The sequence below is a fragment of the Loxodonta africana genome, chromosome 4 (assembly GCF_030014295.1).
Source record: "Loxodonta africana isolate mLoxAfr1 chromosome 4, mLoxAfr1.hap2, whole genome shotgun sequence".
NCBI classification, from domain to species: domain Eukaryota; kingdom Metazoa; phylum Chordata; class Mammalia; order Proboscidea; family Elephantidae; genus Loxodonta; species Loxodonta africana.
In genome coordinates, this window is record NC_087345.1 from 5,439,766 (window position 1) to 5,453,511 (window position 13,746).

The 13,746-nt window shown below is 52.4% G+C and overlaps 1 protein-coding gene across 18 annotated transcripts in view; it reads right to left on the reverse strand.

Moving 5' to 3' along the window:
- The window catches only part of TBC1D22A (TBC1 domain family member 22A), a 465,294-nt gene that overhangs the window by 257,654 nt on the left and 193,894 nt on the right, over window positions 1-13,746 (reverse strand). For all 18 annotated transcript variants that reach the window (XM_064283337.1, XM_064283338.1, XM_064283335.1 and 15 more), the window contains one exon: window positions 9,400-9,514. In XM_064283337.1, coding sequence (XP_064139407.1) covers window positions 9,400-9,514 — 115 coding nt within the window. The remainder of the gene's footprint in view (window positions 1-9,399; window positions 9,515-13,746) is intronic.

Genomic DNA, 13,746 nt, shown 5'->3' on the forward strand with positions numbered 1-13,746 from the left:
AAGCTTACAGGACCAGCGAGAGTACACATCAGAACATCTTTCTGGAAAACAAACGTTATCAAGACTGAAAAACACTCATAGCCATTAATCCCATAATTTCTTTAGGAATGCATCCTAAGGAAATAATCAAAAATGCAGCCATGGATTTACATACTGAGACACTACATGCTGTATTATCAGTGAAAAAGTAGAACTCCCTCAAATGGTCATCAGTAATAAAAAAGAAATTTAAAAAAAAATGGGGGAACTTTAAATGCACATTGCTAAGTGAAAGAAGCCTCTCTAAACATACTGGGCGACTTCAAGTACGTGACATTCCGGAAAATGCAAAATTGTAGAGACAGTGAAAAGACCGGTGGTCGCCAAGGGTTTAGGGGGAGAGAAGGAAAGTGAATGGGTAAAGTGTGGGGCATTTTTAGGATGATGGAGCTCTTCCGTGTGATACTTCCATGGTGGCAACATGTCCTTAAAAGGAGCCCTGGTGGCACAGTGCTTAAGCACTTGGCTACTCACTGAAAGATTGCCAGTTCAAACCCACCAGCCGCTCCATGGAAGACGTGACGGTGTACTCCCATAAAGATTACAGCCTCAGAAACCCTATGGGGCAGCTCCACTCTAGAGGGTCGCTATGAGTTGGAAACGACTTGACGGCAACGGGTTTCACAGGGTATTATGCATTTGTCAGAATGTATAGACCTGTACAGCCCAAAGAGTAAACTTTAAGATAAAATCTGGACTATTTGTTGTAGTCAACAGACCACAGGAATGTAAGGTGTTACTAGAGGGGAAATCGTGTGTTGGGGTGAGGGTCAGGGGGTGGAGGATGAACACAGAATTCTACCTATCATCTACTCAATTATCCAGTCAGCCTAAAATTTTACTTAAAATACAAATATAAATAAATGCTATTTTTTTAAATACAGTACCAAATTAAAAATGAAAAAAATACATTTAAAAATGACTGACTCTGGAAAACACTTAGATTATACTAAAGGAAAAGCAGCATTCAGACGTACATGTACAACAAGATTGCTGCTACATAACACGGGCAGAGACAAAAAGGCCAGAGGGAAACTGGCAACCTGTTGCAGTGACAGCTTCTAGCACTGTTAGTGGATTTTCCAGTTTTTTAACAGGCAGCTCATTACTTTATTGCTGTCAAAATGTCTTTAAACAGAAGACATGAATCTATGAGTCATGAGGTATGCAAGGAGGGGGCCCCTTTATTATCATTCCAAGATCTCTAGTGGCACAAACGGCTTGTACTCAACTACTAACCTAAAGGTTGGCAGTTTGAACGCACCCAGTGACGCAGCAGAACAAAGTCCTGGCAGTCTGCTCCCGTAAAGGTTACAGACAAGAAAACCCTGTGGAGCACAGGTCTGTTCTGTAACACACGGGATCACCGTGAGCTGGAATCAACTCGACAGCAATGGCTTTAGCTGTCAGTTCAGTGGAAGGTGAAACCGGCAGCCTCACTCCCTGGTCCAAGCCCGTGGTGTTTCTAAAGTCCTTTGCTCTCTGCTTCCCCCGCCTTTGGAACCAGAACAGCCACAGGCAACTTCCTACACTCAGACACTTTGGTTTCCTCCTTTAAAACGTTTCTGGGATGAACTGTGGATCCCAAAGTAGCTCAGCTGTCAGGAACACACCAGGAAGCAATGCAGACGACGCATTCGGCGGCAGCCTGGTCTAAGCAACAGAACAAAGTGCAATGAGGAGAAAAGGGAACAGACACAAGGGAAGCTAAAACAAGTGATTTCCGAAGCAGTAATTTATCAAGTGAGAAGCCAGCAACGGCTTTTTTTCTATTCCTCACTGTCACTCAAAGCCCAGTTTATGCACTGACGATAGAAAGAGGCAAAAGAATGGCTGTGCCACTGAAACCCGGCAGGGGAAGCTCCGAGTTATTTCTCTGTGGGTGATGCCCGGTTGTGGGCACTCACTCCCTCTGCAGATGGAGCACAAATTACAGCCCTAGCAGCACTTCACCTCCAGGTGCTGTGCACTACCTGCCACCTGCGGGCACATTACCATGCTTCCAGACGACCTAGACTGCTGAGGTTTTAACTTAAAAAAAAAAAAAACAAGCCCACTGTCATCAAATCAATTCTGACTCATAGTGGCCCCACAGGACAGAGTAGAACTGCCCCCACAAGGTTTCCAAGGAGCAGCTGATGGATTCGAACTGCTGACCTTTTGTTTAGCAGCCAAGCTCTTAACCACTGCACCACCAGGGCTCCAAAAATACTGATAGCGGAAATCGATTGTCAAATTCTCTTCACTTTCCAAAATGCGGTCATGGTCACTCCTCTGTGAAATGCCATCAACATTCTACTACCCGGAAGTATCAGTCCAAATTGCCCAGTTAAAACTGTTTTTGAGTGCTAACAGAGCAGAGGCATCGAAGGGGGAAAAGCTACGTCTCTGTTTTTCACTGTGCTGAAAATATTTAAATAAACTAAAATATAATTCTCTGCTTAAATTGTGCGATTCAAGGGTGGCCTAATGCTGGTTAATTTTAAATCAAATTTAACATTCTTAAAAGGAGTATGACAGCCCGTGCTTGAGAAATATAGGTCTTACTGAATAATTACACCACGCCTGGGGGAAAAAACCTACGAAGCCCAACAAGGGCAGAACGGCAGCAGAACACGATGCGCGGGAGGCAGAAGCCATCTTCGCAGAGATTTCATAACAGCAGAGGGAGAATTTCCGTTCAAGGTCAAGTGGGAAAAAGCAGAGGCAGAACGTTGTGCGTGACCTGCTCTCAACGATGTGACACAATGTGGAGGAAAAGGGCTTGAGGAAACACACCAGAACAGCAGGGACCCAGGCAGGGGTGGGCGGCTACCTGTACTCATCTCCCAAGCTGGCCTGCGGGGCACACGCACAGGGCGGGGTGACCATGGGCTGAGCAGTAACGCAGTGGGTATTGGGGACCCCCCTGCACAAGGCAAGGGGGGCGGGAAGGACACCCAGCAGAGGCTCAGGGCTAGGCAAATACTCCTTCTTCCTCCCACCCCAAACCTTGCCCTTGGGACCCCCATGCACAGCTGAGCCTACAGAGGAAGAAACCAGCCAGCTTCGCTATGCAGACAGCAGTCTGGCTGAGGAGTCCGTCAGCTCAGAGGCCTGGCCGCGGCAGAGCGGACATGGAACAGGCCTGCCCTGCTCACCACACAGAGGAAAGACGGGGCTAAGCCCGGTGAGGTCCCCCCCCACCTCGCTGCCTGGCCCTGCCCTGCCCTAACCCGGCTCCTCCACTCTACACCCTGGCCAGTGGCGCCATACACACCCCACCACAACATCTGACCAGGCCCAGGCCCAGCACTCTGTTATAAAATGGCAGCACCGGAGCATCTGACCTCCTCTAACTTCAGGAGAGGAGGAAGGAATTCAGGTCATTAGCCCGAGGCGGACTCCTGTGAGGCGGAGGTCAGACATGCCTCCAGCCTCCCACCTTTTTACCTGTTCTGACACCAGCGGTCCCTCCCATGGCACTCTCTACTTCTCTGCTGGGTTCAATTATTCACTGCAATGGCCACACAGAATTTACAGAGCGTACTCACGATTATGGGGTTTATTAGGGAAGTAATAGGTTACAATTCAGGCTCAGGAACGACTCGGGATACAGTTCTTTGGTCAGGACAGCTTCTTCTCAGCCATGACTGAAGGCAGGCCTCTCTCTGGCCCTCAGCCCCTGCTCTCCTCGGGCAAAGTATTACAGAGCTCTTTAGCTCCACCAGTAAATGCCCACAGGCACCCCACTCTGCCAGTAAGCCTCGGCCCAAAGGTGCTCAGCTTTCACACCATTGGTCAGCAAGCCTAGCTCTGCCAACAAGTGCCCAGAGGCACCCCGCTCTGCCAGGAAGACTCCTGCCCAAAAGCACTCAGTTATCTCACTCTGTGGGTCAACACACCACTGCAACCACCTCGCTCCATGGCCCAGGAAGCCATGGCACTGTCTCACACCAGTCTCCTGGTTTTGCTGCTGCTGTTTCTCTGCCACCGTTCCTCGTGCTGTGTCCAGTGTTACAGCTCTCTCTGTCTCCTGCGTCTAGGAGGTTCTCAGCACAAGGATCCCAGGTCCAAAGGATGAGCTCTACTCCTAGCTCTTCTTCTTGGTGGTAGTGAGGTCCCCCCTTTCCTCCTCTGGAATGGCTCATTTTAAGCCTAATGGAATGGCAACACTGACCAACTCCCGCATTAGATTTCCATATACCGTATTTGCATGGCCCCGCCCCCATAAGGATTCCATGCACCTTATTTGCATTGTTAGCAAGCTGTCTGATCTCCTATTGGGCCACAGCACCTTATTTGCATAGTCCCACTCAGTCATTTGGTAGGAGTTCCAAGACCATGGTGAGAAAGGCCATAGACAAGCCATCTATCACATTGCATCCCTTTTTTACTATTATAAACTCTAAGCCAGCACAGGTCCTCCCTTATCCTCGCCCTAGATCAGACTTCCTCAATTAAGTCCAAAGTGGCAGTTACCGTGCTGCTTCCTCTAGCTTCTAGAGGTAAACCTCAGGACTTCACCACACGCAGATTACAGCAAAACATGGCTTCTGTCACAGGTGTGCATGTCAACCTGCACAGGTAGCCCAGCCTCTGGGTCAAGGGTGCGATCTGCAAGAATGGTTCCCACGCATGGTTCTGGTCTGGAAGGGGCATGTCATCCATGTTCCTGACATTTCTATCCACTCCTAAGGTTTTCAGCTGCTAGGATTCATGAATTCCCAACCTTCCTGGCACAGGGCACGTTGCCATGACGGGATGCCCTGAGCAAAGCACAGCTTCCACTGTTACTCCCACTCGTGAGTCTCCCCACCCTCAGTGACTAGCCTCCCTGGCTGTGACATGCTCTGCACACTGCTCTGTGAGATCACAGGAGGTCTCCTGACCTCCTCCCTGGTCGTCCTTCTGGGAACGCTGCCAATGAGCCCACCCCTGAGCCCACCTCTAATCCCAGCCCTGAGCCCGCCCCTGAGCTCAGCCCTAAACCTGCCCCTGAGCCCACCTCTAATCCCAGCCCTGAGCCCAGCCCTGAGCTCAGCCCTAAGCCTGCCCCTGAGCCCACCTCTAATCCCAGCCCTGAGCCCACCTCTGAAGCCGGCCCTGAGCCCGCCCCTGAGCCCAGCCCCTGAGCCCACCTCTAATCCCTGCCCTGAGCCCACCTCTAATCCCAGCCCTGAGCCCACCTCTAATCCCAGCCCTGCGCCCGCCCCTGAGCCCAGCCCCTGAGCCCACCTCTGAGCCTGCCCCTGAGCCCACCTCTAATCCCAGCCCTGAGCCCAGCCCTGAGCCCAGCCCTGAGCCCAACCCTGAGCCCAGCCCTGAACCCATCTCTGAGCCTATCCCTGAGCCCACCTCTAAGCCCACCTCTGAGCCCGGCCCTGAGCCCACCCCTAAGCCTGGCCCAAAGCCCACCCCTGAGCCCACCCATGAGCACAGCCCTGAGCCCGCTCCTGAGCCCGCCCCTAAGCACCTGCCCAGCTGCTCCATTCCCAGTCCCACCTGCCTCTCCCACTTGCTTCCAGTCTCTCAGTGTTCTCTGAGCATCCTCCCCTCCTAGCACGCTGCTTCACCCCTTGGATCAAGCTGGCCAGCCTCCTGACAAAGATGAGACCCAGATGCTGTGGGAAACACCCTTTCCTTGTCAGGAGACAGCGAATCTAGTGTGCCAAGCCAAGGTCCCCAACCAAACCCTGATGTCAGCCTCAAATCCGCCAGCAGCTGTTCCCTTCCTAGATCCTCCTTGTGCAAGTCAGAAAACCATGGAGTGAAGAGGCTGCCACGTGCCAGCATCTCCAGAGTCAGGAGTCACTGTGTCTCACCTGGGACATCCTCATCAGAGCCTCATTCCAGGCCGCCTGCTCCCACATAAGCCACACTCCCTGAGGCTCACGAGTACATTGTATACATACTCCAAGGGGAAAGCCAGCCCTCACAGACCTGCCCGCAGGCCTGGGGGCCCTGGAGGTGTCCCCACCCCAGAAGAGTTGTTATACTTTCAAGTAACTGGATTGTTCTTGGAAGAAAGAGGAAAATCCAACAACACAAGCTTATCCTGGAACTTGCAGCCCTGGTGGCACAGTGGTTAAGCACTCAGCTGTTAACCAAAAGGTTGGCAGTTAGAATCCAGGAGCCACCCCTTGGAAACCCTAGGGGGCAGTTCTGTTCTATAGCAACCCTGGAGTTGGAATCAACGCAGCAGGTTTGGTTTTTATGTGTTATCCCAGAACTGGGTCACAACACAGGCCTTCAGGTGGACTGAACCCTCAGGCTACTCTCCTGTGCCACCGGCAGTCCAAGCGCTGGCAAGTCCACACTGTAACCAGAGCGCCAATCCGCAAGTCAGCCGAGATGTTCAGGAATCAAACATAGAATTGTACCATCAGATTTGCCCTCTGAAGTAAAAGGTCTTTTAAAGAGCTTCCATAACCAAAGCGTCAGAGGTCTCCCTGCTCAAAAGCCCAGCAAACCAAGACCCTGACCCACATGCTGTCCCTTCTGCACAGCCCATGTGCTCTGCCTGGCCAGCACCAGCTGTGTGCCCTCGTCCATGAGCTACTCAGAAGTCCCTCCAACCTGCAGTCTCCCCTGGGACTCCAGTCATTCCAGGACTTCCCAGAGCCCTGGAGACTTGGCCCCACCACCAGCCCAGCCTGTCCTGCATTCTCCCAACCACCAGCATGTGCCACTGCCCCCGCCACCAGGCTGTGCTGTGGCCACATCCCAGATTCACATAGCTACGGCTCCTCTGGCAGGCCCTGCCCTGACTCAGCCCTCTTGCCCCTCAAGACATGCCTGAGATGTGATGTAGGCGAGGAAGCATTCCTGAGCCCTGGACTAGGTGATCTTCTCATAGGCATTGCCGTCAAGTTGATTCCGACTCACAGCGACCCTACAGGACAGGGCAGAACTGCCCTATGGGGTTTCCAAGGAGCAGCTGGTGGATTCGAACTGCCAGCCCTCTGGTTAGCAGATGAGCTATTAACCACTGTGCCACCAGGGCTCTAATGTTCTCATAGCACCCTGTGCTCCTCAAGAGCGTGCGTGTTCAATTAATTTAATTACACTTTGAAATTACTTGTTTAAAATCTATCTTCCCTGCTAAACCATAAGCTCCAAGCAGGCAGGACCACGCTTCTCCTGCTCACCTGTGCCCCTGCCACCCAGCCAAGGCCAGACACGTGGTAGATGCCCATTTGCACCCACTGAATGACACAAGAACCGTCTCTACAGCCCAGTGCTCTGCACCTGACCTGCACCGCCGTGGGGCATCCCCTAAAGCCGGCTACACAAGCCCACGGACAACAAGACTGCGGCACCTTAAGGAAGCCAGGCATCACACGACCGAATGTACATGAACATAGAACGGTACAATGTAATGACAGAGGGCTTGGACTAGAATAACTGATATCCCCAGCCTGGGAAATGAGGCCTAAAAGGACTGAAACCCACCAATCACCTTGGAAAGGCAGAACCCCACCTCACAGGGCAGCCACCTGCCAGAAATAAACGGCTCGGTTTGCACAGATGTTCCAACGTGACACCATGCCTTCACTCAACACATGGGTGTTCTTGTGTGTGCCTGTGAGTATACGTGTGTATACGCCTGTGTGTGTTCTTGTGCGGGCATTCTTATGTGTGCATGTATGTGTATATGTGTGTTTTCTGTGTTCATTCTTATGTTTTTGTATGCATTCTTGTGTGTGCATGCGAGTGCATGTGTGTGTTATGTGTATATCTGTGTTCTTGTGTGCACATGTGTATGCATGTGTGCATGTCATGCATGTGTGTTCTCATATGTGCCTGTGCGCTCTTGTGTGTGGAGACATTTGCACATGTGCATGTGTGTGCGTGCGTGTGCGGCAGGGAGTCAGCAGAGTCTCTCTGAGCTGATCTGAAGACATAACCTGTAGACCACCTCTTGTCCAGCTTTTCTTCTCCTGGGCAAGGAACACCATGGTCCTGTCCGTTCCTCCCGTATTGCTGATCGTTCAGGCAAAGGCATGAAGAACGCTGGGGTCTCACGACGTAAGTCGGTGGTAGTCAAGACAAACTGATTTACCACATTAATTAAATGGTCTATTTAACATGGAATATCAATTCTCTAATCACATCTCAGCTGAACTCCTTCCTTCAATTAGCAGCTCTGAAGCCTACTGACAGAGGTCCTACTGTTCTAGGGTCATTAAGAACACTTTCATTATCTGTCAAATGAGGGAGCAAGGAGCAGAGAGGCAGGAGCTCTGGGAAGGGGGCCTCTCCCCTCCTTAGGAGATGATTGGGGCAGCGCAGCCATTCTCCTAGGTGCTTCGCAATGAAAAGATCTCCTAGGAAATGAGAAATGGAAATAAAGTGGGAGAGGTGTTGAAATCGAATCCACTCAACGGGTATGTTCTCATCCTCAGAGGATAATCAGCCCTTGATTAAACCTAATCTCTCCAGAGTAGGACAACGACAGAAATCTGAAGCAGACCAGAGACGGAAACAGCTAAAAACACAATCTAATGAAAGCAAGCAAGCACCCAGGGCAAAAGGTTTGTATCAAGACAAATTAAAATCGGTTTTAAATAAAAATACAAAAACTCAAGAGCAAAGCCCCTCCTTTTCTATTTATGTTTTATTCATAGATAAATAAAAAGTAGACCCTTCACTTATATTCTCAGAATTTTTAAAAAAGTCCAAAATAGATACAGTTCTATTACAGACGGCAGCCATAGCACAAATAAAAAGTACACAGTACTCAGAGAAACAGCGCACCAGACCTAAGCCTCCACTGACGTAGTGCTCTGCACGTAGTTAATATTCCCATAAAATGAAATGCTACTAGTGTGTCAAATGTAGAAAAGTGATGAAACACCGCAGAAACACAGTGAACAGCCTGTGAGCGAGACACCCCACTGACACTCCATCACCTTAGCCTCATCCATTTACATCCAGACCATGAGAGCGCTCCTCTGAGGGCTGTGAGCACCAAACCACACTCCCCAAATATAGTACACTTCTCTTTAAATGTTATTGAAAAGACGACATTTGTAATTATAACCGCATTTAACACCTTCAGCAGTTGAGCACATGCATTCAAGGCAGTTTCTGAGCGCTGGCATTACCGAGAAAACTGTTAGTCTCTATAATTAGTTGGCATTAACAGCATAAAACTATAAACCTAATGGCAATTTTGAATACCAGTATCAAGACCCGGCAGTCTGCTCCCGTAAAGTCTACGGCCTAGGAAGCCCTCCAGGGCAGCTACCCTGGCCTACAGGGCCGCTGTGACAGCACCAGGGTCGCCGTGACGGCATCACAACGACCATTCTGCAGAGTAACACGGAGGATCCCCTAAAGTTCTCGTTCTTTCTAAACACCTGGTTGTGCTCTTACCTATGTGCTCGCAAATGAAGACCACAAAGAAAGGAGTGACCAGGTCGTTCATCCCCTGGACGTAGCCGCTGGCCGGGTGACGAATCGCCCAGATAAATAATATCCTCTCAAAAATCTGGAAGGAAATTGAACAGGGGATGAGGCCAAAAGTAAACACATGGGAAACTTTAAATTTTACTTAAAATATATAACCACCAATATTCTTCACTGCATCTATTATTAAAATAAAAATACAAACATCAACTGCTATAAAATTTATGGTAAAATTCAAATTATCTTGCTATTTTATGGACTCACAAGCGATGTGCACTCTCTCACCAGCCCCTGGGCTCATGCCTCCATGTAAGCCGGCTCTCAGAAAGATGCTCTCTGCTGCCCCAGCCCTGGGTAACTATCACACACAGCTGCCCAGCAGCACCTGGACTCTCAGTGAATACTTACTTCCTCAGTGCCTGGTGGGTGGATGGATGGATGGATCAATGGATAAGTGGGTGGGTGGAAGGTGTGTGTGGGTGGGTGGATGGACAGGTGAGTGGGTGGATGTGGGTGGATGGATAGATGAGTGGGTGGGTGGGCGGATGGATAGATGCTCTGAATTTCCCTTATAAGGTAGAATTTTTTAAATCCCTGGAAAGCTACCCCACCCAAGAAGACATATTTAAGCATATTCCCATCAGAAAACACCTCACCAGCCATTCAGTCACCTAGGTGATAAATGTGGGAGTTGGCCTAGCCTCCTCTCTGTAATTACAACACTCACATTCAACTGATCCTACCCCTTACCGTTCCTCGTGCCCATGTGCTCTTCTCCATCTTTATTCGTGACAGGGATTTTCCCATGGTGCAACACAATCCCATCACCTGGGACCACACAAGCACACACACAGACATGTACGGCTTAGAGGCCATCACAGGCTCCACACCTCCCACAAGACCAAGAGCACTGGCCTCCCCTGGGTCCAGCCCCTGCGTCGAGGCCCTCCTCCATCAGCACCCACCTTCTCACTGCACTGAGCTAAAGCTGCTTCCCGGAGCCTGCCCGGCCACCCCTCATACCAGTCTACTGCCTGGGAAGCCCGCCCCTCCTTTGCTCTGAAGAGCCTCCACTTAGCTAGCTTCAAGACTAACATCAAGCACTACTGACATCTCCTCCCTCCCTGCTCCCACTTGGTGAATCTCCCATCCCCCTGCCTCCCCAGGACAGACAGCTGTTCCAGAGTCGTACCCAGCTCCCTCCCTGACTCACTCACACCTGCTACAGCCTGCCTATAGGCCCCTGGCATTGCAACATATCACGCTGCTCTGCGTCCCTGGGACGTGCTTACTAACAAGATGCCCAATAAAGGCTTGATGAATGGACGCTCCAACAAATGAAGGACTCCCAAACAAGCCATGCCTTGCAGAGTCAACTGTACTTGTACCTTAGGAAGTCAATCCATTCCTATGCTCCCTACATTCCTAAATATTTTTGGGTTTGGTAGTCGAGATACCCCAAATCACCAATGACTGCAGCATTTATAAACGAGGAACATGGAGCCCAGAGAGGTGAAGCCCCTCAACCCAGGGCACTCAGTCGATAGCGGCAAAATCGGCCCTGGAATCCAAGCCCCTGATCCCCAGCCCAGCCCAGGATCGCTGTGGTCATTCCAAACACAACACCAAGTAACCACCTGTCATTCAAGCCCTGCCCCAGCACGGCGCCCACGAGACAGCAGGCACCTAACAAACACCTGCGGGATGAGTACGACATCCACGCATATAGACTCATACGCAGTTTTCATTTTAAGTCAACAGCTTTCTAGGGAGGGCTGAATATTTAAACAAGATCAAAACACAAAAATCACTCAACAACGCAGCCTAATTTAAGTATTTCTTTTTTTTTAATGCACAAAAACGAGATGGGTGATGCTAAAGTAAGACACTGCCATCACCAGAAGGGCTGACAGCGGGGGCCTCACAGCCCTCCCCTGACCGGAGCAGCCCTGCAGGTGGCCCGTTACAGTAGGACAGGGTCATGGGCAGGAAAAAGCCTGACCACGTCACCTCTCAGCCAGGAGTCAGAAATGCAGCAGCCACACTCCTCACAGCAGCCCAAGGCCCAGAGACAGGCATGGCCGGAAGCAGCCCCACGTCCTCTGTGAGCCTGGAGCTAGAGACGCACAGGGCTGAGAAGGGCCCTGCAATGTGAGACTCACAGCTCTTACAGCAGGCCGAGGCCCAGAGACAGGCACGGCCGGAAGCAGCCCCCTGTCCTCTGTGAGCCAGGAGCTAGAGACGCACAGGGCTGAGAAGGGCCCTGCAATGTGAGACTCACAGCTCTTACAGCAGGCCGAGGCCCAGAGACAGGCACGGCCGGAAGCAGCCCCCTGTCCTCTGTGAGCCCGGAGCTAGAGACACACAGGGCTAAGAAGGGCCCTGCAACGTGAGACGCACAGCTCTTACAGCAGGCCGAGGCCCAGAGACAGGCATGGCCGGAAGCAGCCCCCTGTCCTCTGTGAGCCAGGAGCTAGAGACGCACAGGGCTAAGAAGGGCCCTGCAACGTGAGACGCACAGCTCTTACAGCAGCCCAAGGCCCAGAGACAGGCACGGCCGGAAGCAGCCCCCTGTCCTCTGTGAGCCCGGAGCTAGAGACGCACAGGGCTAAGAAGGGCCCTGCAACGTGAGACGCACAGCTCTTACAGCAGCCCAAGGCCCAGAGACAGGCACGGCCGGAAGCAGCCCCCTGTCCTCTGTGAGCCAGGAGCTAGAGACGCACAGGGCTAAGAAGGGCCCTGCAATGTGAGACGCACAGCTCTTACAGCAGGCCGAGGCCCAGAGACAGGCATGGCCGGAAGCAGCCCCCTGTCCTCTGTGAGCCAGGAGCTAGAGACACACAGGGCTAAGAAGGGCCCTGCAACGTGAGACGCACAGCTCTTACAGCAGGCCGAGGCCCAGAGACAGGCACGGCCGGAAGCAGCCCCCTGTCCTCTGTGAGCCCGGAGCTAGAGACGCACAGGGCTAAGAAGGGCCCTGCAATGTGAGACGCACAGCTCTTACAGCAGGCCGAGGCCCAGAGACAGGCATGGCCGGAAGCAGCCCCCTGTCCTCTGTGAGCCAGGAGCTAGAGACGCACAGGGCTAAGAAGGGCCCTGCAATGTGAGACTCACAGCTCTTACAGCCCGCCGAGGCCCAGAGACAGGCATGGCCGGAAGCAGCCGCATGTCCTCTGTGAGCCAGGAGCTAGAGATGCACAGGGCTAAGAAGGGCCCTGCAATGTGAGACTCACAGCTCTTACAGCAGGCCGAGGCCCAGAGACAGGCACGGCCGGAAGCAGCCGCATGTCCTCTGTGAGCCAGGAGCTAGAGATGCACAGGGCTAAGAAGGGCCCTGCAATGTGAGACTCACAGCTCTTACAGCAGGCCGAGGCCCAGAGACAGGCACAGCCAGGAGCCGGAGACGCACAGGCCTAGGAAGGGTCCCACAGTGTGAGACTCACAGCCCCGACGGCTCGTCAGGAAGCCTCTCCCGGGGCTGGGGAGCTCAGAGCAGGTCAGCAGCAAGAGGAGGCCGGGACAACCTGCACAGTGACCACAGGAGTGTGGCATGGAGACAAAGGCAACAGAACAGGGTGGGACACAGTGGGCTAACCCCCCAGAGTAAGGAAGACACAGTGCCACTCTGTGAGTGCCTCCTCACCGAGAAGGCCTAGCGTGCCTATACCCCACTGGCACCCTCCATCCAGTTCTGGCAGAAAGAACCACCCACTGGGGGAGTCCCTTGGCCACAGCAGCCTGGATGTGGAGGCTCTCAGTCCATGTGTGTCCACAGGTATTGTTCAAGGGCACTCCAAGGACCTGGGACCAGCTGGGACGTCAGCCCATTGCATGGATAATGAAAACAGCACTCAGAAAAGGGGGTCCATCTGTCCTCATCAATGCCCTCTGAGGTCGAGGCCTGAGCTCTTTTATTCCTCTATGTCCTCCCCACACAGCTCCGCTGGAGACACAGGACCAGGTGTGAGGGGAGAGGGGCCGTTCCCCCATGTCTTCCCTCCACACACCGCTCTGCTGGAGACACAGGACCAGGTGTGAGGGGAGAGGGGCCATTCTCCCATGTCCTCCCTCCACACACAGTTCAGATGGAGACAAAGGACCAGGGAGTGGGGAGAGGGGCCATTCCCCCTCATCCTTCCTTCACACACAGCTCAGACGGAGACACAGGACCACGTGTGAGGGGAGAGGGGCCATTCCCCCCAAGTCTTCCCTCCACACACGGCTCAGACGGAGACACAGGACCAGGTGTGAAGGGAGAGGGACCATTCCCCCACATCCTCCCTCCCCACACATGGCTCAGATGGAGACACAGGA